Source organism: Lynx rufus, unplaced genomic scaffold (assembly GCF_022079265.1).
Source record: "Lynx rufus isolate CCGP_SWC_20201006 ecotype Redwood Valley unplaced genomic scaffold, mLynRuf1.p SCAF_6, whole genome shotgun sequence".
Classification (NCBI taxonomy): Eukaryota; Metazoa; Chordata; class Mammalia; order Carnivora; family Felidae; genus Lynx; species Lynx rufus.
In genome coordinates, this window is record NW_025814878.1 from 145,887,310 (window position 1) to 145,912,087 (window position 24,778).

The 24,778-nt window shown below is 38.9% G+C and overlaps 2 protein-coding genes across 2 annotated transcripts; both read right to left on the reverse strand.

The window, feature by feature from the left end:
- Positions 1-2,814: 2,814 nt before the first annotated feature.
- Positions 2,815-3,844, reverse strand: LOC124527978 (olfactory receptor 2W1-like). Its single transcript, XM_047101273.1, has one exon. It carries the CDS (start codon positions 3,790-3,792, stop codon positions 2,815-2,817), a length of 978 nt encoding a protein of 325 aa, XP_046957229.1. The 5' UTR covers positions 3,793-3,844.
- Positions 3,845-19,541: 15,697 nt separating this feature from the next.
- LOC124529414 (olfactory receptor 2W1-like) lies at positions 19,542-20,507 on the reverse strand. The gene has a single exon (XM_047103318.1). The coding sequence runs from the start codon at positions 20,487-20,489 to the stop codon at positions 19,542-19,544; it is 948 nt and encodes a 315-aa protein (XP_046959274.1). The 5' UTR covers positions 20,490-20,507.
- Between the last annotated feature and the right edge of the window lie 4,271 nt (positions 20,508-24,778).

Here is a 24,778-nt window from a genome sequence, read left to right on the forward strand (position 1 = left end):
GAAGAGACTTTTTTCCATTGGATATTCTTTCCTGCTTTGTTGAAGATGACTTAACCATATAGTTGTGGGTCAATTTCTGGGTTTTCTATTCTATTCCATTGATCTATGTGTCTGTTTTTGTGACAGTTACCATGCTGTCTTAATGGCTACAGCTTTGTAGTATAGCTTGCAATCTGGAATTGTGATACCTCCAGTTTTTTCTTTTTCAGGACTGCTTTGACTATATAGGGTCTTTTGCAGTTCTATACAAATTTTAGAATTTTTTGTGCTAGCTCTATGAAGAATGCTAATGGTATTTTGATAGGGATTGCATTGAATGTGTAGATTGCTTTTCATAGTATAGACATTTTAATGATGCTTGTTCTTCCAATCCATGAGCATGGATTTTTTTTTCCATTTCTTTGCATCCTCTTCAATTTCTTTCATAAACTTTCTATAGTTTTCAGAGTATAGATCTTTTAACTCCTTAGTTAGGTTTATTCCTAAATATCTTATTGTTTTTGGTGCAATTGTAAATGTGATTGATTCCTTCATTTCTTTTTCTGATGCCTCATTATTGGTGTATATAAATGCAACCAATTTCTGTACATTGATTTTATACCCTGTGACTTTGCTGAATTCATGTAGTAGCTGTAGCAATTTTTTGGTGGATTCTTTCTGGTTTTCTACATATAGTGTTATCTGAAAATATTTTTTTCTAATTGAAGTATAGTGAACACATGAAGTATGGTGAACACAATATAGTCTTTCAATAACTCTATATGCTATGCTACATTCACCACAAGTGTAGGTACCATCTTTCACTACACAACACTATTATGATACCCCTGACTGTATTCTTGTGCTGTATCTTTTATTCTTGTGACTTATTCATTGTATTCCTGGAAGCCTGTATATCCCACTCCCTTTCACTCATTTTGCTCATCCCCCACCCCTCTCTCTTCTGACAACAGTTTGTTCACTGTATTTATGGGTCTGTTTTGGCTTTTTTTTTTTTGCTTTACTTTTTTACATTCCACATGTAAGTGAAATCATATGGTATTTATCTTTCTCTGTCTGATTTATTTAATTTAGCATAACCCTGAACTTAAGTATATTTTTATGTATTGTCCATTTGGATATGTGATTGTTGTGTTAGATTTTCCGTTTTTTTCTTTTTGATTTGTAGGAATTTTTTGTATAGTCTGGATGGAAATTCTTTCCTTGAGACAGCCAGCCAGCCAGCCAGCCAGACACACACACACACACACACACACACACACACACACACACACACACACACACGGAGTGGCTCTCTTAATGGACCTTTTCACAAAGGTATGGTCTTAATTTTACTATATTTCAATTTAGTCAAATTTTTCTATTATGGTTAAAAGTTTCTGTCTTATTTAATAGATCTTTTCCTATTCAAAATTCATGAATAATATCATTAAAATCCATCTTGTTTTACTTATGTCTATAATCAAGTTGAAATTGATTTTTATGTATAAGTTTAAGTATCTTTTCTCCCACAAGGACGTCAGTTGATCTGGAGCCACGTATTGAAAGACTGTCCTCTCCCTCCTGCACTACAGGGCACAAGAGTCATTAATTGGTTGGCTGTCTATGTGTTGGATCTCCTTCTGGACTCCATACTATCCTATTGGTCGAGTTGTTTAGCCTCCTTCTCAAATATGTTAGATGGAAACTTAATCATCATCAAGATACAGAACTTGTTTATATTCCAAGTTTGCTAAGAGCCTTTGTTTTCCAGTAAATGAATGTTGAAATGCTTTACTGAATCTATGGAAATAACTTTATTGTTTTTACTTTCATTTTGTTAATATTATGGATTACATTAACAGAATCATGTGGTGACTGATTTTCAATGTTACTCCAATCTTGCATAGTGGGAGTAAACCCACTTGACTGACATGTTAACCTTTATTTCTGGATTCGATTTCTTAATCTTTTGTTAGGGATGTTTGCATCTATGTTCATGAAAGATATTGAAAAAAATTCCCTTCATTTTCTTTCTTTTTCCTTTTTTTTATTTTGTAATATCCTTGTAACGTTTTGAAGTCAAGTTTATGCTGACCTTATAAAAAGGAGCTAATAAACACATTATTTATTTTTCCATGTATTGTTTACTTACTACAAATTAATGAAAAAGATTAATGTACCTGCTGTAATGAACTCAGAAATTTGAAATCAAGAATGATTTGTTAGCAGTGTTATAATATCAAACTCTGCATCCAATTTATTCTCACATTTTATTTTGACAGGCTAAGTTTGAGAAAGTCCTGATTCAGGCAGAAAACAGCTACAAGTAGAAATATATTTTATCCAGTTTATATATTAAGATTCTTTTAAAGTAAATAGACATGGCAGGAACATTTAAGATCTGAACAGAAATGATTTTGTCTTCACACGAACAAATTGTAGAGTCATGTAAAAACTTATAGTTAGAACATTAACTTTTTTCTTTTTGTTAAAGTGTCATGATAATTTAAAGATATTTGATAAATTATAACTTGAATCCAGTTTGGTAGAGTCTTCCCTCCTTCCCCTCACAGTACAATGCTTGGACTCCATACAGCCTGCTCTCTGGCTGCAGGTGGGGATGACTGATCAAAGGTGATAACTGGTGACTTTGAGAGACATACTTGGTTTAGAATCAACCCTTGGCAATTTGGGACATTGATGCTGAAACATAAGCAACATTTTAGGTATAATTTTCACTTTTAGGTGATGAGTACTACTAAAATAATTTGGCAATGATTTGTATGTTACACAGGACCAATTTCTTAATTGGAAACTTCTCATAAAAAGATATTAGTGTCCTGTTGTTTCCAAGGAACGTTTTTCTTTTCCAATCAGCTTCTTCATGGCCCCCTTGAACTCCTTATTCCTTAGTGTGTAGATCAGGGGGTTCAAGCTGGGAGTAACAATGGAATAAAAGATACTGAGAAGTTTACCTTCATCCTGAGATGGACTGTTTCCTGGCTGGATGTACATGTAGATAACAGTCCCATAGAAGATGGACACCACAATGAGGTGGGAGGAACAGGTCCCAAATGCTTTCTGTCTCCCTGCTGCAGATTTGATCTTCAACACAGCTACAGCAATGAAGCCATAAGAAACCAGAATGAGAAGGAGTGGTGTGAGGAAAATAAAAAAACATAATGCAAATAAGGTTTCCTCCATGGCTGTGGTGTCCACACATGCAATCTTCACCATTGCAGATATTTCACAAAAATAGTGATCCAAATGGTGGTTCCCACATCGGGGAAGACTCATGGCATAGGGTGAAAGTATCATGCAATTAGTAACACCAACTCCCCAGGTCATGGCCACCAGGGTTCGACAGAGTTGGGGGTTCATAATGGTCATGTAGTGCAGAGGCTTGCAGACAGCATTGAATCGGTCATAAGACATCACAGCCAGAAGGATACATTCCACTGTGCATAGTGTCACATCAGTGAAAAGTTGAAAGGCACAGCCACCAAAAGAGATTTTTTTGTCTTTGCCCCAGACATTGGCCAACATCTGTGGGACTATATTTGTGGTATAACAGAGATCCAAAATGGCTAAATTCCTAAGGAAGAAGTACATGGGGGTCTGGAGACGTTCATCCAATAACGGCAGCAGGATGATGGCCATGTTTCCCATCAAGGCAATGGTGTAGAAGAGAAAGACAACCCCAGAGATGATCATCTCCAGCTGTGGCTGCCCTGGGAATCCAAGGAGTATAAATCCACCAAAATGGCTATTGTTGACCATTTTCCTATTTCTTGATATCAGCTGTGACATATTGGAAGCGAGTGTGTTTATGAACAATATTAGTGGAATTATAGCTGGCAAGAAACGTATCATATAATCAAATAACACATCAGTATTTACATCTCATTGAGTATTTGTTCTGTTTATCCAATTACGTCTAGAATTTATCCCAGGGCGACCTGTCTACTAGATCCATACTCTCAGTTTTCTGTCGGCTTCTATGCCATGGCTAAAACCTGCAAAATCTCATAGGAAAAGCCTGATGAAAGGCTGATGAAATCCAGTGGACTTCTCTTTATTAATCGGGGTGCTGGGAAGGGGGTTTGGAATCTGTGATCACTCATTGTCTCTTTCATTCAAGGGTTCATAGAAAACACAGGTTTCATACCTCTAATACCCCCTTTTCTAATACTTAAACTGCATGGGCTCAGTTTGGGTCTCCATTTTCACTCTGCTATGTAAATTTTCTGACTTTATATCTTAAACTTTCTTAAGTTTATGTATTTATTTTTGAGAGACAGAGACAGCATGAGCAGGGGAGGGGCAGAGAGAGAGGGAGAGAGAAAGAATCCCAGGCAGGCTCCATGGTGTCAGCACAGAGCTCTAAGCAGGGCTTGAGCACAAAACCATGAGATCATGACGTGAGCCAAAACCAAGAGTTGGACAGTTAACTGACTGAGCCACCCAGGTGACCAACTGACTTTAGATTTTAAAGTCAAACTTTTTTCTTTCATCTCAAAACTTGGGTTTCCAAATGCTATTTGCCCTTCCCCACATGGTCCCAGAACAGCATTCCTCCCACTTTCCCTTCAGATGCCATTTTTCATCTGAACTTTGTATCCACCATCCACTACTTCCTGTTTCCATCTCTTCATTTTACATTCAATCTCTGATATTCATTTGTGTCCTTCCTCTCATCCTACAAGAACTTCCATTCTATGACTCATACATATGAAATGTTAAAACACCTCAGGAGGGGGAGCTGTGTTATTTTTGTGTTCATATTTCATGACTCCCCTCAGGATCGGCACAGAGAAAACATCCATGAATATGTGAGATTTGTTAAAAGAAACTTTGCTGATCACATCTGACTCTTTCCTTTCATACCTAAAAAAAAAGTGGTGTCTTTGTAAAAACTCAAGCAGGAACTGTGGAAAACTATATAGGTTCCTCAAAAAAAAAATTGAAATTAAAATTAGCATACAATACATTAATGTCTCTACTGAGCTATTCAATGAAAATGAACTCACTAACTAAAAGGGATACATGAACCCACATGTTTATTGCAGTATTATTTACAATAGCCGAGATATGGAAGCAACCTGTGACCATTGACTGATGGATGGAGAAATGGTATGTGTGTATATATACATACACATACATATATATATACACATACACATATAAATAGTACTCAGCGATCAAAAAGAACAAAATCTGGTCATTTGCAAAGAGGTAGATGGAGCTAGAGTTTATATCCTAAACAAAATAAGCCAGTGAAAGAAAAACACCACATGATTTCACACATATGTGAAATTTAAGAAACAAAACAAATGAACAAAGAAAAAAGGAAACAAAAACCAAGACTTTTAACTATAGAAAACAAACTGCTGATCAACAGAGGGGAGATGGGGGGTGGAGGAGATAGGTGAAATAGGTGATGGAGATTAAGAGTGTACTTATTGTGATGAACCTGGAGAAAGATAGAAAATTACTGAATCATTATATTGTACACCTGAACTAGTATAAAACTGTGAATTAATTATACTTTACCAAAGAAAAAAAAAAGGCTCAACCCAAATATTCAACTAAAACAGGTCTCTCCTGAGGTGGGTGGGAGGCTGGAGGAACAGATGATGGATGGGTATTAGGGAGGGCACTTGTGATGAGCACTGGGTGCTGTATAGGTTGAATCACTAAATTGTAGACCTGAAACAAATACTGCATGTAGGTTAACTGGAATTTAAATAAAATCTTAATAATAAAAATAAAAAAAATAAACAATGTCTCTCATGCACAGAAATGAATTCCTAGCTTCCAAACCAGTGGTCTTTTCCACGTTATTTTTCTACCTGAATTCTCAGTGGCAGGTTAGTGCCCCCATGTCAGCATTGCCCTTTGCCTTCCCAAAGACACCACCTAGCTGCCCTCCTGACCCCCCCACCCAGGGGACCCTCCCTGCTAGCTCTGTCCCCAGAGTGTTCTAACGGGCTCTCCTTTCTCCCCTTCCTCCTGTGTCACAAGGCTTCCCTTACCAATTTTTCATAGAAAACTAACAGCCTAGGTCTTCTGGCCCTCTCATCCTTTGCGCCTCAGATTTAAAATTTTAGCTAATTTTTCGGAATTTGTACTGACTTTGATAACAGTAACTTCCCATACCACATGTACACAAAATTGAATTTATTACGTTACCTCGTAAAACAAACGTTAGCTCTTTCTTTCACAGACATGAACTTTTTATGTATATAGCGGTGTTATAAACTACTTCCTAGGGTCTTAAAAATGTTTGTTAAAATGAATTTATGAACTCTGGGCACAGAAATTAAAAACACAAATATTCATTTTTCATTTCTAGTGTACATTTCATGACATGTGATTAAACATATGTCTTGGACTTTGAAGGACAGAAAATTCATATAAAAGCCAGAAGCTTCTTTTGTACATTTCTTTGAGAATTTTGTAAACTAATTTAAATACAACATGATTTTTAAAGTAGGGAATGTTTCTTTCTCTCTTCACCTAAATAACACTGAGAATGTTTCTGATAACATTCACCTAAATAACACTGAGAATTCTTTACTTACAAGAGTCCTCCCACTTGCCATGGGGATCATTCAGGAGACACTCCTGTTCCTGTCCAAGGAGAATCATCCTATTTATATGACTGGGAAGAGAAACCTGCAGTGTGAAAGATGACAGGTCATTTCCCCAAACAGCAATGATGAAATGTGTTGAGTCTGGGAAGACCTTAGGGATGCTGGGTTATCTCATTAGCAATTAAGGTATACTGTACATTACCCAGGGAAAATCATTTTTAAAAAACCCCAGGAGTTTCCATAGTTAACTGACTCATTTTCAACTCTGCATGGAAATTACGACCATCATTTATTTGAAGTAATATTAATATAAGACCAAATGAATAACTATGCTTTGCAATTCAAAATACATTTCTGTGTCTGGTTTCATCAATGAAACACTTCTACTGATGGTGTTAGTACTGCAGTTTCTGTGCAAGAAATTCATGTGTCCAGAACTTACAGATTGTCACAAGGCAACATAGGCAATGATGAGACATTTAACCCACATATAATCATGATTGTAAGTTTTATTTTTTCTGTCACATTTGCTTTTGTTTAACTTAAACTTTCAAATATATTTCAATAACAATGAAATTTGTGACTTCTACAAAGAAGGGCGCCTTTAGCAATAGTGCCCCTGACAGTTTGTCCTGGAGTCACAACCATGGATGGAAGAGGTGAGAGGTTATGGTGGTGATTATTTGATAGAGTTATGTTATGCCTGAAAGCCATAATTTGTTATTTAAACTTTGGCTTGTTATTCCCATTGAGGACACACTGGCCAATTAACACTCCCTGGAAACTGACATTTTATAGATACGTGATCCCGCAAAATTTCAGCAGTTTTTATTGTTGAATAGCTTGGTAATAGGATCAGAGAGTGTAAGTCTTGTCAATGACCCTAGAGATTATTTATAAGGATAGGCCAAAACTCTAGCATTAGTGTTGTGAGAATCATTACTTCCTCTCCTCCTCTGAGAAATCACCTCAAAACAATAAGGATGATAATAAAGGGGAAATGCAGCTTTATTTAAGCAGCTGAGCTCTGAAACATGGATCCTAAAATAGAAAACTATTCCAGGGTTAGTGAAGGTCAGACAGTGGAATATGCAGAAGAAAGGATGCCTCCTACTTTGAGAAGCTGAAGGAGGTAAGCTAAGGGGCCTCCTGAACACAGAGCAGGATGGAGCATATCAGGGGATGGTTCTTATATCCATCTGGACTTCTGGAAGAACCACACAGGACACCACTGAGACAGACCTTCTGAAGAATATTTTCTCTTGTCATGTATGTGGTGAGGAGAGGGACTGTGAACAGACTGTGAGCAGGAATTGTGAGTTCACATCACAACACGATAGCCTAAAATCTCCCTTATGTGTGTGACCCTGGGTCTGAAGGAACATTCTCAAGCTCAAAGCATAGACTTTGCTCCTTCCCAACACAAATATTCTGAAATGGGTGGTCCAGGAAAGAAATTTCAGGTTGAATGTAGTAATAAGAAATAAGAAATGAGTTCCATATTTCTAAAATAATAATAATAATAATAATACCCAATGGGCATGAAAGGGTCAGGAGAGAAGCAAATAGCAGATGAGGAGGGGCACTCACCTCACTCTATTTTTTTTAATGTTTATTTATTTTTGAAAGAGACCATGAATAGGGGAGGGGCAGAGAGACAGGATGACACAGAATCCGAAGCAGGCTCCAGGCTCTGAGCTGTCAGCACAGAGCCCGACGCAGTGCTCGAACCCACGAACTGCGAGATCCTGACCTGAGCTGAAATCGGACACTTAACCAATTGAGCCACCTAGGTCCCATCACTTCATTCCTTAAGTGTTACACACGGAAGATGAAGTTACAGGATCACATTTCATTTAAAAAGAAAAACATCAGGAAACAATTAGCTCTGTGGAACTAGAAGACAGCTCAGAAATATAAGAACTCATAAAATACATGGTGTAAGAGATGAGCAGTAATGGAGTTTAGCTGAGGGAACACAAATGGGGAAGAAAACAACAGAAATGAAATAAAATTTTGAAACACAGAATACAGACTTGGCTGAATAAATCTTACAGGAAAATGAGGTCAAGATTAAGAAGCTGAATAAAATTAAAATGAACAAGATGTTCAAAATATTAGCAAGAAAAATATGGTTATTAAAGTTTACCGAGGATATTATGTATATGTTCAATTGGAATTCATGTATAAATATCACTAAAACAGCAAAGCAAAGGAAAGATGTGTCTAGAAACTAAAAAAAGATCAGTGTTTTGAAATTGCTCAAATTCAATGAACTATTAGTTGATTAGGGAAAATTACCAGCCATCTACAAAAAGAGATCCTATGGTATGTGGCAAGGAAAACATATCACGACCAAGTTGTACTTATTCCAGGAAAGCAAGGAAGCACTTGGTGTTTAAAATCAGGTAATATGATTCACCACATAAGTGAATAAAATCAGATAAAAAATCATATAGAAGATGGGGTGCCTAGGTGGCTCAGTTAGTTTGGCATCCAACTTTGGCTCAGGTCCCAATCTCACGGTTTGTGAGTTCAAGCCCCATGTCGGGCTCTGTGCTGACAGCTCAGAGCCTGGAGCCTGCTTTGGATTCTGTGTCTCCCTCTCTCTATTCCTCCCCTGCTCCCACTCTGTCTCTCTCTCTCAAAAAAATAAAAATAAAAGTTAAAAAAAATCTTTTAATCATATAGAAGAAAATATGATAAAATTCAGCACCTTATAAAAATCTATTTTTTATATTACTCAGCAATCAAAAAGAGTGAAATCTTGCCATTTGCAACAATGTGAATGGAACTGGAGGGTATTATGCTAAGCGAAATAAGTCAGAGAAAGACAAATATCTTATGATTTCACTCATGTGGAATTTAAGAAACATAACAGATGAACATGGGGGGAAGGGATGGAAAAATGTGATAAAAACAGAGGGAAACAAACCATAAGAAACTTAAATACAGAGAACAAAGAGGGTTGCCGGAGGGGTGTTGGGTGGGAGTATGGGCTAAATGGGCGAAGGACAATAAGGAGGGCACTTGTTGTGATGAGTACTAGGTGTGTATGTAAGTGATGAATTGCTGAGTTCTACTCCTGAAATAAATACTATACTGTATGTTAACTAACTTGAATTTAAATAAATAATTAAAAATCTTTTTAAAAAAAGAAAACAGGGCCACCTGGGTGGCTCAGTAGGTTGAGCGTCCGACTTCGGCTCAGGTCACAATCTCACGGTTTTTGAGTTCAAGCCCCACGGTTTTTGAGTTCTGGCTCTGTGCTGACAGCTTAGAGCCTGGAGCCCGCTTCTGCTTCTGTGTCTCCCTCTCTCTCTGCCCCTAACCCACTCGCATTCTGTCTTTGTCTCTCTCAGAAATAAACATTAAAAGAAATTAAAAAAAAAAAAAAGAAAACAGTCTTTAACACAAACCTGTAGCAAATCATTAAACTCAGAGGTGAAATAGGGGATGTCGTCCTCCCTGTCAGTGAACAGGACAGTTTCTGGCACTTCCAGCCAAAATTCTACTGGGAACCCAGCCAGTACAGTAAGAGAAAAGAAAACTAAAAAGGGGGAGCAGAGCACCTGAGTGGCTCAGTCAGTTGAGTGTCCGGCTTCGGCTCAGGTCACGATCTCTCACCATTTGTGGGTTCGAGCCCCGCGTGGGGCTCTGTGCTGACAGCTCAGAGCCTGGAGCCTGTTTCAGATTTTGTCTCCATCTCTCTCTGCCCCTTCCCCACTTGTGCTCTGTCTCTATCAAAAATAAATAAATGTAATAAAAAAATTTGAAAAAAAAAAGAAAACTAAAAAGGAAGTTTCAGAAAGGAAGAAATAATTTGTCATTATTTGCAGATTGTGTGATAAAATACACAAAAATCTCTAAAAGGATATACAAATAAATTAGAATTAATAATTTGGCTAGCAAATTCATTGGATACCAGGTCAATATACTAAAAAAAACCCCACAAAACATATTTTTATACAGTGGCAACAATCAACTAAAAATTTTTTTAAACAAATACCATTTACTACCATTTACAACAGGATCAGAAACATTCAATGACTAGCAATAAATCTTTGTAAAATGCATGCAGGGGCCCCCCAGAAAAACTGCACACATTAATGAGATAGAAGGAGGGGACGTCATGGTCATGGGCCAGAGGACCCTGCACTGAAAGATCACAGTGTCAATCTTGAGTTCTTTTAGATTATAGAAAATGAGGCAACTCCACTCACTTCATGAATCTAACATAACTTAGATACTAAAACCAGAAAAGAACTTTACAGAAATGGAAAATTACAGGTCTATAGCACTTATGAGTTTCGGTAAAAAAAAAAAAAAACAAAACTGTCAACAAAAGTAACAAACTGACAACTGGCTAGGAAGATGGCGGCGTAGGAGGACGCTGGGCTCACCGCGCGTCCTGCTGATCACTTAGATTCCACCTACACCTGCCTAAACAACCCAGAAAACCGCCAGAGGATTAGCAGAACAGAGTCACCGGACCCAAGTGCAGACGAGAGGCCCACGGAAGAGGGTAGGAAGGGCGGCGAGGCGGTGCGCGCTCCACGGACTGGCGGGAGGGAGCCGGGGCGGAGGGGCGGCTCGCCGGCCAAGCAGAGCCCCCGAGTCCGGCTTGCAAAAGCGGAGGGGCCTGACGGACTGTGTTCCGACAGCAAGCGCGACTTAGCGTCTGGGAGGTTATAAGTTAACAGCTCTGCTCAGAAAGCGGGAAGGCTGGAGGACAAAGGGAGGGTGAGCTGCGGAGCCCCCGGACGACAGAGCTCAGTTTGGCGGGGAACAAAGGCGCTCTCCAGCGCCATCTCCCCCGCCCATCCCCCAGCCAAAATCCCGAAGGGAACCGGCTCCGGCCAGGGAAATTGCTCGCTCCGCGCGAACACCCAACTCTGTGCTTCTGCGGAGCCAAACCTCCGGCAGCGATCTGACTCCCTCCGGCTGCACAGGGCCCCTCCTGAAGTGGATCACCTAAGGAGAAGCGAGCTAAGCCTGCCCCCCCTGCCGCCGTGCACCTTGCCTTCCCACCCCAGCTAATACGCCAGATCCCCAGCATCACAAGCCTGGCAGTGTGCAAGTAGCCCAGACGGGCCACGCCACCCCACAGTGAATCCCGCCCCTAGGAGAGGGGAAGAGAAGGCACACACCAGTCTGACTGTGGCCCCAGCGGTGGGCTGGGGGCAGACATCAGGTCGGACTGCGGCCCCGCCCACCAACTCCAGTTATACACCACAGCACAGGGGAAGTGCCCTGCAGGCCCTCACCACACCAGGGACTATCCAAAATGACCAAGCGGAAGAATTCCCCCCAGAAGAATCTCCAGGAAATAACAACAGCTAATGAGCTGATCAAAAAGGATTTAAATAATATAACAGAAAGTGAATTTAGAATAATAGTCATAAAATTAATCGCTGGGTTGGAAAACAGCATACAGGACAGCAGAGAATCTCTTGCTACAGACATCAGGGGACTAATGAACAGTCACGAGGAGCTGAAAAACGCTTTAAAGGAAATGGAAAACAAAATGCAAACCGCCACAGCTCGGATGGAAGAGGCAGAGGAGAGAATAGGTGAACTAGAAGATAAAGTTATGGAAAAAGAGGAAGCTGAGAAAAAGAGAGATAAAAAAATCCAGGAGTATGAGGGGAAAATTAGAGAACTAAGTGATACACTAAAAAGAAATAATTTACGCATAATTGGTATCCCAGAGGAGGAAGAGAGAGGGAAAGGTGCTGAAGGGGTACTTGAAGAAATAATAGCTGAGAACTTCCCTGAACTGGGGAAGGAAAAAGGCATTGAAATCCAAGAGGCACAGAGAACTCCCTTCAGACGTAACTTGAATCGATCTTCTGCACGACATATCATAGTGAAACTGGCAAAATACAAGGATAAAGAGAAAATTCTGAAAGCAGCAAGGGGTAAACGTGCCCTCACATATAAAGGGAGACCTATAAGACTCGTGACTGATCTCTCTTTTGAAACTTGGCAGGCCAGAAAGAATTGGCACGAGATTTTTAGGGTGCTAGACAGCAAAAATATGCAGCCAAGAATCCTTTATCCAGCAAGTCTGTCATTTAGAATAGAAGGAGAGATAAAGGTCTTCCCAAACAAACAAAAACTGAAGGAATTTGTCACCACTAAACCAGCCCTACAAGAGATCCTAAGGGGGACCCTGTGAGACAAAGTACCAGAGACATCACTACAAGCATAAAACATACAGACATCACAATGACTCTAAACCCGTATCTTTCTATAATAACACTGAATGTAAATGGATTAAATGCGCCAACCAAAAGACATAGGGTATCAGAATGGATAAAAAAACAAGACCCATCTATTTGCTGTCTACAAGAGACTCATTTTAGACCTGAGGACACCTTTAGATTGAGAGTGAGGGGATGGAGAACTATTTATCATGCTACTGGAAGCCAGAAGAAAGCTGGAGTAGCCATACTTATATCAGACAAACTAGACTTTAAATTAAAGGCTGTAACAAGAGATGAAGAAGGACATTATATAATAGTTACAGGGTCTATCCATCAGGAAGAGCTAACAATTATAAATGTCTATGCGCCGAATACCGGAGCCCCCAAATATATAAAACAATTACTCATAAACATAAGCAACCTTATTGATAAGAATGTGGTAATTGCTGGGGACTTTAACACCCCACTTACAGAAATGGATAGATCATCTAGACACACGGTCAATAAAGAAACAAGGGCCCTGAATGAGACACTGGATCAGATGGACTTGACAGATATATTTAGAACTCTGCATCCCAAAGCAACAGAATTTACTTTCTTCTCGAGTGCACATGGAACATTCTCCAAGATAGATCATATACTGGGTCACAAATCAGCCCTTCATAAGTTTACAAGAATTGAAATTATACCATGCATACTTTCAGACCACAATGCTATGAAGCTTGAAGTCAACCACAGGAAAAAGTCTGGAAAACCTCCAAAAGCATGGAGGTTAAAGAACACCCTACTCACGAATGAGTGGGTCAACCAGGCAATTAGAGAAGAAATCAAAAAATATATGGAAACAAACGAAAATGAAAATACAACAATCCAAACGCTTTGGGACGCAGCGAAGGCAGTCCTGAGAGGAAAATACATCGCAATCCAGGCCTATCTCAAGAAACAAGAAAAATCCCAAATACAAAATCTAACAGCACACCTAAAGGAAATAGAAGCAGAACAGCAAAGGCAGCCTAAACCCAGCAGAAGAAGAGAAATAATAAAGATCAGAGCAGAAATAAACAATATAGAATCTAAAAAAACTGTAGAGCAGATCAACGAAACCAAGAGTTGGTTTTTTGAAAAAATAAACAAAATTGACAAACCTCTAGCCAGGCTTCTCAAAAAGAAAAGGGAGATGACCCAAATAGATAAAATCATGAATGAAAATGGAATTATTACAACCAATCCCTCAGAGATACAAACAATTATCAGGGAATACTATGAAAAATTATATGCCAACAAATTGGACAACCTGGAAGAAATGGACAAATTCCTGAACACCCACACTCTTCCAAAACTCAATCAGGAGGAAATAGAAAGCTTGAACAGACCCATAACCAGCGAAGAAATTGAATCGGTTATCAAAAATCTCCCAACAAATAAGAGTCCAGGACCAGATGGCTTCCCAGGGGAGTTCTACCAGACGTTTAAAGCAGAGATAATACCTATCCTTCTCAAGCTATTCCAAGAAATAGAAAGGGAAGGAAAACTTCCAGACTCATTCTATGAAGCCAGTATTACTTTGATTCCTAAACCAGACAGAGACCCAGTAAAAAAAGAGAACTACAGGCCAATATCCCTGATGAATATGGATGCCAAAATTCTCAATAAGATACTAGCAAATCGAATTCAACAGCATATAAAAAGAATTATTCACCATGATCAAGTGGGATTCATTCCTGGGATGCAGGGCTGGTTCAACATTCGCAAATCAATCAACGTGATACATCACATTAACAAAAAAAAAGAGAAGAACCATATGATCCTGTCAATTGATGCAGAAAAGGCCTTTGATAAAATCCAGCACCCTTTCTTAATAAAAACCCTTGAGAAAGTCGGGATAGAAGGAACATACTTAAAGATCATAAAAGCCATTTATGAAAAGCCCACAGCTAACATCATCCTCAACGGGGAAAAACTGAGAGCTTTTTCCCTGAGATCAGGAACACGACAGGGATGCCCACTCTCACCGTTGTTATTTAACATAGTGCTGGAAGTTCTAGCATCAGCAATCAGACAACAAAAGGAAATCAAAGGCATCAAAATTGGCAAAGATGAAGTCAAGCTTTCGCTTTTTGCAGATGACATGATATTATACATGGAAAATCCGATAGACTCCACCAAAAGTCTGCTAGAACTGATACATGAATTCAGCAAAGTTGCAGGATACAAAATCAATGTACAGAAATCAGTTGCATTCTTATACACTAACAATGAAGCAACAGAAAGACAAATAAAGAAACTGATCCCATTCACAATTGCACCAAAAAGCATAAAATACCTAGGAATAAATCTAACCAAAGATGTAAAGGATCTGTATGCTGAAAATTATAGAAAGCTTATGAAGGTAATTGAAGAAGATTTAAAGAAATGGAAAGACATTCCCTGCTCATGGATTGGAAAAATAAATATTGTCAAAATGTCAATACTACCCAAAGCTATCTACACATTCAATGCAATCCCAATCAAAATTGCACCAGCATTCTTCTCGAAACTAGAACAAGCAATCCTAAAATTCATATGGAACCACAAAAGGCCCCGAATAGCCAAAGGAATTTTGAAGAAGAAGACCAAAGCAGGAGGCATCACAATCCCAGACTTCAGCCTCTACTACAAAGCTGTCATCATCAAGACAGCATGGTATTGGCACAAAAACAGACACACAGACCAATGGAATAGAATAGAAACCCCAGAACTAGACCCACAAACATATGGCCAACTCATCTTTGACAAAGCAGGAAAGAACATCCAATGGAAAAAAGACAGCCTCTTTAACAAATGGTGCTGGGAGAACTGGACAGCAACATGCAGAAGGTTGAAACTAGACCACTTTCTCACACCATTTACAAAAATAAACTCAAAATGGATAAAGGACCTAAATGTGAGACAGGAAACCATCAGAACCTTAGAGGAGAAAGCAGGAAAAGACCTCTCTGACCTCAGCCGTAGCAATCTCTTACTCGACACATCCCCAAAGGCAAGGGAATTAAAAGCAAAAGTGAATTACTGGGACCTTATGAAGATAAAAAGCTTCTGCACAGCAAAGGAAACAACCAACAAAACTAAAAGACAACCAACGGAATGGGAAAAGATATTTGCAAATGACATATCGGACAAAGGGCTAGTATCTAAAATCTATAAAGAGCTCACCAAACTCCACACCCGAAAAACAAATAACCCAGTGAAGAAATGGGCAGAAAACATGAATAGACACTTCTCTAAAGAAGACATCCAGATGGCCAACAGGCACATGAAAAGATGTTCAGCGTCGCTCCTTATCAGGGAAATACAAATCAAAACCACACTCAGGTATCACCTCACGCCAGTCAGAGTGGCCAAAATGAACAAATCAGGAGACTATAGATGCTGGAGAGGATGTGGAGAAACGGGAACTCTCTTGCACTGTTGGTGGGAATGCAAATTGGTGCAGCCGCTCTGGAAAACAGTGTGGAGGTTCCTCAGAAAATTAAAAATAGACCTACCCTATGACCCAGCAATAGCACTGCTAGGAATCTACCCAAGGGATACAGGAGTACTGATGCATAGGGGCACTTGTACCCCAATGTTCATAGCAGCACTCTCAACAATAGCCAAATTATGGAAAGAGCCTAAATGTCCATCAACTGATGAATGGATAAAGAAATTGTGGTTTATATACACAATGGAATACTACGTGGCAATGAGAAAAAATGAAATATGGCCTTTTGTAGCAACGTGGATGGAACTGGAGAGTGTGATGCTAAGTGAAATAAGCCATACAGAGAAAGACAGATACCATATGGTTTCACTCTTATGTGGATCCTGAGAAACTCAACAGGAACCCATGGGGGAGGGGAAGGGAGAAAAAAAAAAAGACGTTAGAGTGGGAGAGAGCCAAAGCATAAGAGACTGTTAAAAACTGAGAACAAACTGAGGGTTGATGGGGGGTGGGAGGGAGGGGCGGGTGGGTGATGGGTATTGAGGAGGGCACCTTTTGGGATGAGCACTGGGTGTTGTATGGAAACCAATTTGTCAATAAACTTCATAAAAAAAAAAAAAAAAAAAAAAAAAAAAAAAAAAAAGTAACAAACTGAATGTATAAACTAAGATAATAATTCTGGTCCAAGTTAGGCCTACTCTGTGAAGGTAAAGTTTGTATAACCATAGAAATCATCAATAAATATTAATTTACAACATAATAAAGCAAAGCCGAAAAAAATCACATGGTCTTCACAACAGACACAGAAAAATACTTCATAAAATTTCGTATTTATTTATGACAAAAATAAAATAATCTTAGAATGTAAGGAGTGTAAAAAAATAACAGCTGATAAAAAGTGGCAAGATAAAACACATCACATTTATTATATAGTAACAGTGAAATAATCAAAACTCTCCCTTTGATATTAGGAACTACATAAGCAATGTCACACATACTACGTTCATCATCGGCAGGGCAGGCTAGTACTATAAATTGAGTAGAAAAATTAAAATCACATAACTCGAAAAGGTACAAGTAAAACTTCACATAATATTGATGAATATTGGTGTATATATGGTCACTTTTTTTTTTAATTTTTTTTTTGACGTTTATTTATTTTTGAGACAGAGAGAGACAGAGCATGAACGGGGGAGGGCCAGAGAGAGGGAGACACAGAATCTGAAACAGGCTCCAGGCTCTGAGCTGTCAGCACAGAGCCTGACGCGGGGCTCAAACTCACGGACCGCGAGATCATGACCTGAGCCGAAGTCGGCCGCTTAACCGACTGAGCCACCCAGGCGCCCCTATACGGTCACTTTTTACACATAATAATGGTGTATATGTGGACAGTCTAAAATAATCTCTGGATAAATTAGGAGCCTCAGTAAGTATGTTGGGTAAAATGTGAATACAGGGTCAATATTGAAATCAATTTTGCTTGAACAGCCATTGTTAAAAAACAAAATTAAAAATGTTAAAGATACAACCTGCAACAGAATAAAAACGCATCAAATATCTAGGAAAAAATTCATAAAAAGAGCTTTGGAATGTATATATGTGGATATTAATACATATGTAATTATAGGTTATTAAAAACTACAACCTTTATGAACAGGAGAGATAAATTATTACTTTCTATTCAGAATATCAGAGTTGTGGAAATAAATGAAGTACTGAAATGCTTAGACATGCATAAATCATGAAAATGTGATGTTATTCATATGAAGGAAGTCAGGCACAACAGAATTCATTTACACAAAAAATTTTAAATATCCAAGTTATACCATATTCCTGGGAGATGCATACCTAGGTAAATCATCCATAAAACAAAGGAAGACATTGGAATCCACACATTGAGAATCATGGTTCTTCCAGGGGAGGAGGGCAGGATTATAGGCAGGTATTAGACATGGAATGAATTGTTATAGCCATCTTTTTTAACCTCTTTGGTGTGAATGGGATTTTGTGACAGATGTGAGGACCCTGACATGATCGGAAATGGAGCCAGAGGAAGTGATACTGGATACTGAACCAGAAATAAAGAGGAAGTCATCAAAAAGTCTTAGCCTCAAGCTTCAGTCTGATAATACAGCTCTCAACGGCCTCTACATATCAATATTTATCTTTCTTCTTAAATATGGAAAGGATTACAGTTTGACCAAAATGATGGAGAAATAACTAAAAAACAAACAACATTGTAGCGAAAGGCAAATATGAGAGGTCACTTCAGTGGCCATGAATCACCTTCCCATGTGCTAGTTTTTCCCCAAGTTGAGAAAAGAGTATTTCTACTCTGCACACAGAGTAGGGAGTTAGTACAGTTCAAACAGGTGCTGTGGTAAGATCTCCATGCTGGCCCTAAAAATAATCAGTAAAAAAGACCAAGTGGGAAAGAGAAAAGTAATATCTTAACAACAGTCACTGGAATGTGATATAACATGTTTTTCTTTTTGTGCTCAAAGAATTGGGTTGTTTGTTGAGTAATTCTATAGACAGAGGAAGATGTCAGAGGAAAGACATTTTCGGTGTAATTAGCATCACCTCACTTTTAAGATAAGTGGTAGCTGGAACTCATGGTCTTCTTGGTTTATTAGTGGTCTCACAGTTGTCCTCACACTGGAGATCACCCTATGTGGAGATATTCCTAGAATGCTGGAGGCGAAGACATCCCAAACATGGGGTGTGACGAGAACAGCTTTTAGCCCCCTTGACATCCTGACAATATTTACTTAGCATAATGAAGGGAGAAGATTAGAGTTAAATTGATGAATGTCAATATAATTGGGACATGTGTCCTCTGAAAGAATCAGTGCATAATTTAAGCAATCTCTAGTGTTGGCATCTCAGTTTAAGAATTTATTTTAAATATGGACTTTGGGGGCAACTGGGTGACTCAGTCAGTGAAGCAACGTACTCTGGATTTCAGGTTGGGTCATGATCCCAGGGTCATGAGATTGAGCCCTGTATCAGGCTCAGTGCTAACAGTGCAGATCCTGCTTGGGAGTCTCTTTCTCTCTCCCTCTCTCTGCCCCTACCCTGCTCATGCCTGTGCACATGCACACTCACTCTCTCTCAAAATAAACATTTTAACATAAATAAATATGGATTTCTGTACATTGGATTTTATCATAATTATTATCGTATGTATTTAGAGTACCCTCTGTCTCTCAGCTGATGACTACAAAATATCTTGTCTACATTTAATGGATGTCAGGTGAACATTTCCATATTGGAAATTGCTGGGAGTAAGAATCATTGTCCTGTTGTTTCCAAGGAACGTTTTTCTTTTCCAATCAGTCTCTTCATGGCCCCCTTGAACTCCTTATTCCTTAGTGTGTAGATCAGGGGGTTCAAGCTGGGAGTAACAATGGAATAAAAGATACTGAGAAGTTTACCTTCATCCTGAGATGGACTGTTTCCTGGCTGGATGTACATGTAGATAACAGTCCCATAGAAGATGGACACCACAATGAGGTGGGAGGAACAGGTCCCAAATGCTTTCTGTCTCCCTGCTGCAGATTTGATCTTCAACACAGCTACAGCAATGAAGCCATAAGAAACCAGAATGAGAAGAAGGGGAACAAGAACTATAATCAGGCACATAGCAAATGTGGTTTCCTCCATGGCTGTAGTGTCCACACACGCAATCTTGATCATTGCAGACATTTCACAAAAAAAGTGATCCAAATGGTGGTTCCCACATCGGGGAAGACTCATGGCATAGGGTGAAAGTATCATGCAATTAGTAACACCAACTCCCCAGGTCATGGCCACCAGGGCTCGACAGAGTTGGGGGTTCATAATGGTCATGTAGTGCAGAGGCTTGCAGACAGCATTGAATCGGTCATAAGACATCACAGCCAGAAGGATACATTCCACTGAGCACAGTACCATATCAATGAAAAGTTGAAGGACACAGCCACCAAACGTAATTCTCTTGTCTTTGCCCCAGATATTGGCCAACATCTGTGGGACTATATTTGTGGTATAACAGAGATCCAAGATGGCCAAATTCCTAAGGAAGAAGTACATGGGGGTCTGGAGATGGTCATCTAGGAAAGAAAGCAGGACGATGGCCATATTTCCCATCAAGGCAATGGTGTAGAAGAGAAACACAACCCCAGAGATGATCATCTCCAGCTGTGGCTGCCCCTGGAATCCAAGGAGTGTAAATCCACCAAAGTGGCTGTCATTGACCATTGTTTTCTTTTTTGTCAATAGCAATTCTAAAGATGGAATAATCAATAATGAGTATATTCAAAACCCTTATAGCCAGATTCAAATCAGGCATTACATTGATGATATGGATAAAAGTTTTATTATAAAACATATCATTTTCATTGCTCCAGATAATGTAAATTTTTATTGGTTCAGATAATGTAAATGTTAAGCTCTGATGGACAATTGTAATGGGCTATTGTATAGTTTTCTTTTTTGAACATCAAACAAAATGTCCAAATGTGAATTATAATACAAAAATTTACTGATAAAACTAGTAATCTGTATCTCTACCACTAGAGTATATAAAAGAGAACTTTGTTTGATTTAATGTCATTAAATGTCTTTTAATGTGGCTAGTTCTTTACTGGAGGAATTTTCTTTGTGTCAATAATAGCAGCAGTGCATACTGAAGAATTTAAATCAGTAACTTTATGTTTAATCTTTTAAAATACAATTATTTTGGGGCGCCTGGGTGGCGCAGTCGGTTAAGCGTCCGACTTCAGCCAGGTCACGATCTCGCGGTCTGTGAGTTCGAGCCCCGCGTCAGGCTCTGGGCTGATGGCTCAGAGCCTGGAGCCTGTTTCCGATTCTGTGTCTCCCTCTCTCTCTGACCCTCCCCCGTTCATGCTCTGTCTCTCTCTGTCCCAAAAACAAATAAACGTTGAAAAAAAAATTTAAAAAAAAAATAAATAAAATACAATTATTTTAATTTTCATTCCACTAAGGAACAAAATCACATGAATATCAAATAGAACAGTAATTTCCAACCCTGTCTAAACAAAAAGAAATTTTTGGAGATATTTTCAAATAAAGAGATTCCTTGATGCAGTCACTATAGAAAATAGGATGGAAGTTCCTCAAAAAATTAAAAAAGAAAACAACAACCATACGATCCAGCAATTCCACTTTTGTGTATTTATCCAAAGTAAATGAAAATGCTCACTCATTCACTGCAGCACTATTCACAATAGTCAAGTCATAGAAGCAAACTAAGTGTCCATTGATGGAGGAATGGATAAAGACACTGGTGTATAGACACAATGGAATAAGTCAGTCCTAGAGAGGTAAGCATGGTGACTATAGTCCATAATGCCACACTGTATACTTGAAAGTTGCTGAGAGAGTAGATCTTTAAAGTTCTCATCACAAGAAAAATACATAAAATACATTCTGTACAAAGATCTCTGTAATACTATTGAAAAAAAATCATAATCATCGACAGAGCCCTCCAAGTATTTGACTGTGGGTCTTGTTTGAGACTTGTATTTATCCTAGCATTAATTCTAAGTGGTCATATAATAACTAAACATTTATGATATTGGTTATGCCTTTAATATGTCACAATTCTTATGGAGTCTGACATGAGACTTTTAAATTATAAATGCTTGAAATGAAAAAAAAAAGTGCCCAGGCACTGCCCAAAGTCCCATGTGGGGTAAGTTTCCCGACTGGAGAACCATTGGTCTAACCTGTGGCTGGTGTGAGCCTGAATCCCACTCTGTCCTTCCAGATTTTTATTCTCAAATTCTGCCATTTCCTTGTAAGAGTCAAATTTATCCCTTTGATTCAAATTTCTCTGTATTGCCACCTATCTTCTACCACTTATTTTTTCTCAGATCCAGAAATTGATTTATTTTATTATAAAAATTATTTGACCTCCTGTACTATTGATTCCATTATTTACAGTCTCCTAAAGTCTGGTTATTCATACTTTTATGTCTTTCTTGATTTTATACAGGTTTTCTACCACTCACTTATACTTTGGCTTTCGTCCATACAATGACTCACTCCTGGCACACTTCCAGTCAGAATTTTGAGCCACATGAAGCTGTGTTCTTTCATAGCTGTATTCTCAGTGACTAACCCCAGGTTTAGGCACAGAGACTGGCAATACATAAAAGCCATAGTAACAGCAAATCTGTGTTCCTCACCCTTTGCCTTTATTAAACTCTGAAAGAGAAGTTTCTTCTTAAAATTACAAGCACAAACTTTCAAAAAAGCAATCTGGCTTCTCTCATGTACCATATATTAAAAATATCATCTTAAAGACAAAGTGGCCCTAATTTTTTTAATGTTTCTTTATTTTTGAGAGACAGAAACAGAGCAGGAGCCGGGGAGCAGCAGAGAGAGAGGGGGACACAGAATCCAAATCAAGCTCCAGGCTTTGAGCTGTCAGCACAGAGCCTGACATGGGCTCAAACCCACGGACTGGGAGATCGTGACCTAAGCCAAAGTCTGAAACTTAATTGACTGAGCCACCCAGGCACCCACCAAAGTGGCCCTAATTTCTAAAACCAGTGTCTTTTCTCAATTATCTTAGCCACTTGGGTTTACCTTTGCCCTACAAAAACAGTAACCAAAACTTAACTTCTAAAATAACTCTACTCTCCTCCAAGATTGTACAACCCCTTTTCTTACCATTATCACTTTATCACTCTCTTTACCTCTTCCCTTCACTTCGTCTTCTCATCCATTTCTCCTTCCCTCCACCTGTGTTCACACCATCTTCTGCTTCTCTCCTGTTTCATGGATCTTCATTCCTGAGGTTTCACTTTCTCACTGGGGACTGATGATCGGCCGTGGGTCTCTGCTTGCCCAGCTCCCCCCAGCAGCAGATTTCACAGCCATACACAGGTTCACATCATCACCAGGAGCAAATGTACAGCTAATGTCACGCATCATGGTTCTAACTGAGATCTTCATTTTCACTCTCCAACAAATCCACTGCCCCTTTCACTGTGGCACACTTAGTTTATTAGATGTATGATCCCTAAAGTGCACCTAGTAGGCTCTTAATACATCTTGTTAACATAGAAGGTGGGGTACAGACACAGGAGTAGAGAGGTAAAACCATTTCCACTTAACAGATAGTGACCTAGAGATTATTAGATGTCCTACATGGTAGAGAAAACTAGAACTAAAAGGTTATATGCAAATTATTTTGATGTTGAGGAACTTCTAGTAATACTACCCGAGACAACCTAATTTCTTGCCCACTTACCCTAATTCAGTTGAGTAAACTTTTCAGTGCTGGTAATTCAGGCAAGAAAAACTTAGAAGAGAAACTTTCTTTTTCTGAAGTACAAGATGAATATTCTTCTTTATAACTAAATAGAGCAGATATATCCCTAGACTATCTCCACTTTTGCCCAATTATCACTGTGACTTTTGTGCTGGCGGAAGGAGGCTGTGCTGCCTCTCACCACCCCATTCACTGGCCCAATTAATGAGGCACGTTCATGTCCTCCTGTGGAAAAGAACCCAGCAAGGAGACACAGCTGTGCTATGAATGATAACTAAGTAGTTTTCCCCTAAGAGCAATGGTGTACCACCTGGGGATACTGAGTCTCTCCTAAGCAATTTGTATTGATAATTGCTCAGAAACACAAAGCCAAAACAAAAACAATTCTCCCTGAAGGGAAGTTATCAATGTCCAAAGTCAGCTACTTTTCTTAATTTTAGACTGAGTTTAAAATCATCATTACTATTATTTGTATTATATATGAGGCTAATATGAGTGAAAATAATCGTAAGAGGTGGTATTGTGCTTTGTTGTACACAATCTGCAATACGATATACTTCAATATACAATATACAACACATTTTTGCATATTACGTCTTAGTGATCCTTAAGGCCTTGAGTGGACATTATTACTCTTTTTATGTGGCTGCAAATTGCATATCATAGAAGTCTTGTGACAAGCCCAGAATGACGAATAATAAACAAAACAGTGTGGTCTGCATCTTCTGACTCTACAATTTTTTTTAATTGAACATATCTTCTCATAAATGATCTCAAGTTTTGAAATAAATTTAATTGGCAAATACATTTATAATTTCAGCATGGAACATAAGTTAATGCCCCCTCAGCCATCTACCAAAAGAGTAAGAGGAGAAAGAAATGTAATGGGTATAAAAGTAACATGGAGAGATGCCTGGGTGGCTTAGTTGGTTAGGCATCCAAGTTCAGCTCAGGTCATGATCTCACAGTTTGTGGGTTCAAGCCCCACATCAGGCTCTGTGCTGACGGCTCAGAGCCTGGAGCCTGCTTTGGATTCTGTGCCTCTCTCTTCCCCTCCCTGCTCGTGCTCTGTCTCTCTCAAAAATAAATAAAAGTTAAAAAAATTTTGTAACTAAATCCCAGCAGTAATGACTTGATAGATGTAAACCTAGAAACATAGCTTAGAGTTTAGAAATGTTGCCTCTTGAGGCCTCTTGCACAGTTGGTGGGAATGCAAACTGGTGCAGCCGCTCTGGGGAAGAGTATG

Bases quoted from the DNA above. Each gene is read 5' to 3' on its own strand.
- LOC124529414 (XM_047103318.1), bottom strand. From the start codon at position 20,489: ATGGTCAATGACAGCCACTTTGGTGGATTTACACTCCTTGGATTCCAG.
- LOC124527978 (XM_047101273.1), bottom strand. From the start codon at position 3,792: ATGTCACAGCTGATATCAAGAAATAGGAAAATGGTCAACAATAGCCAT.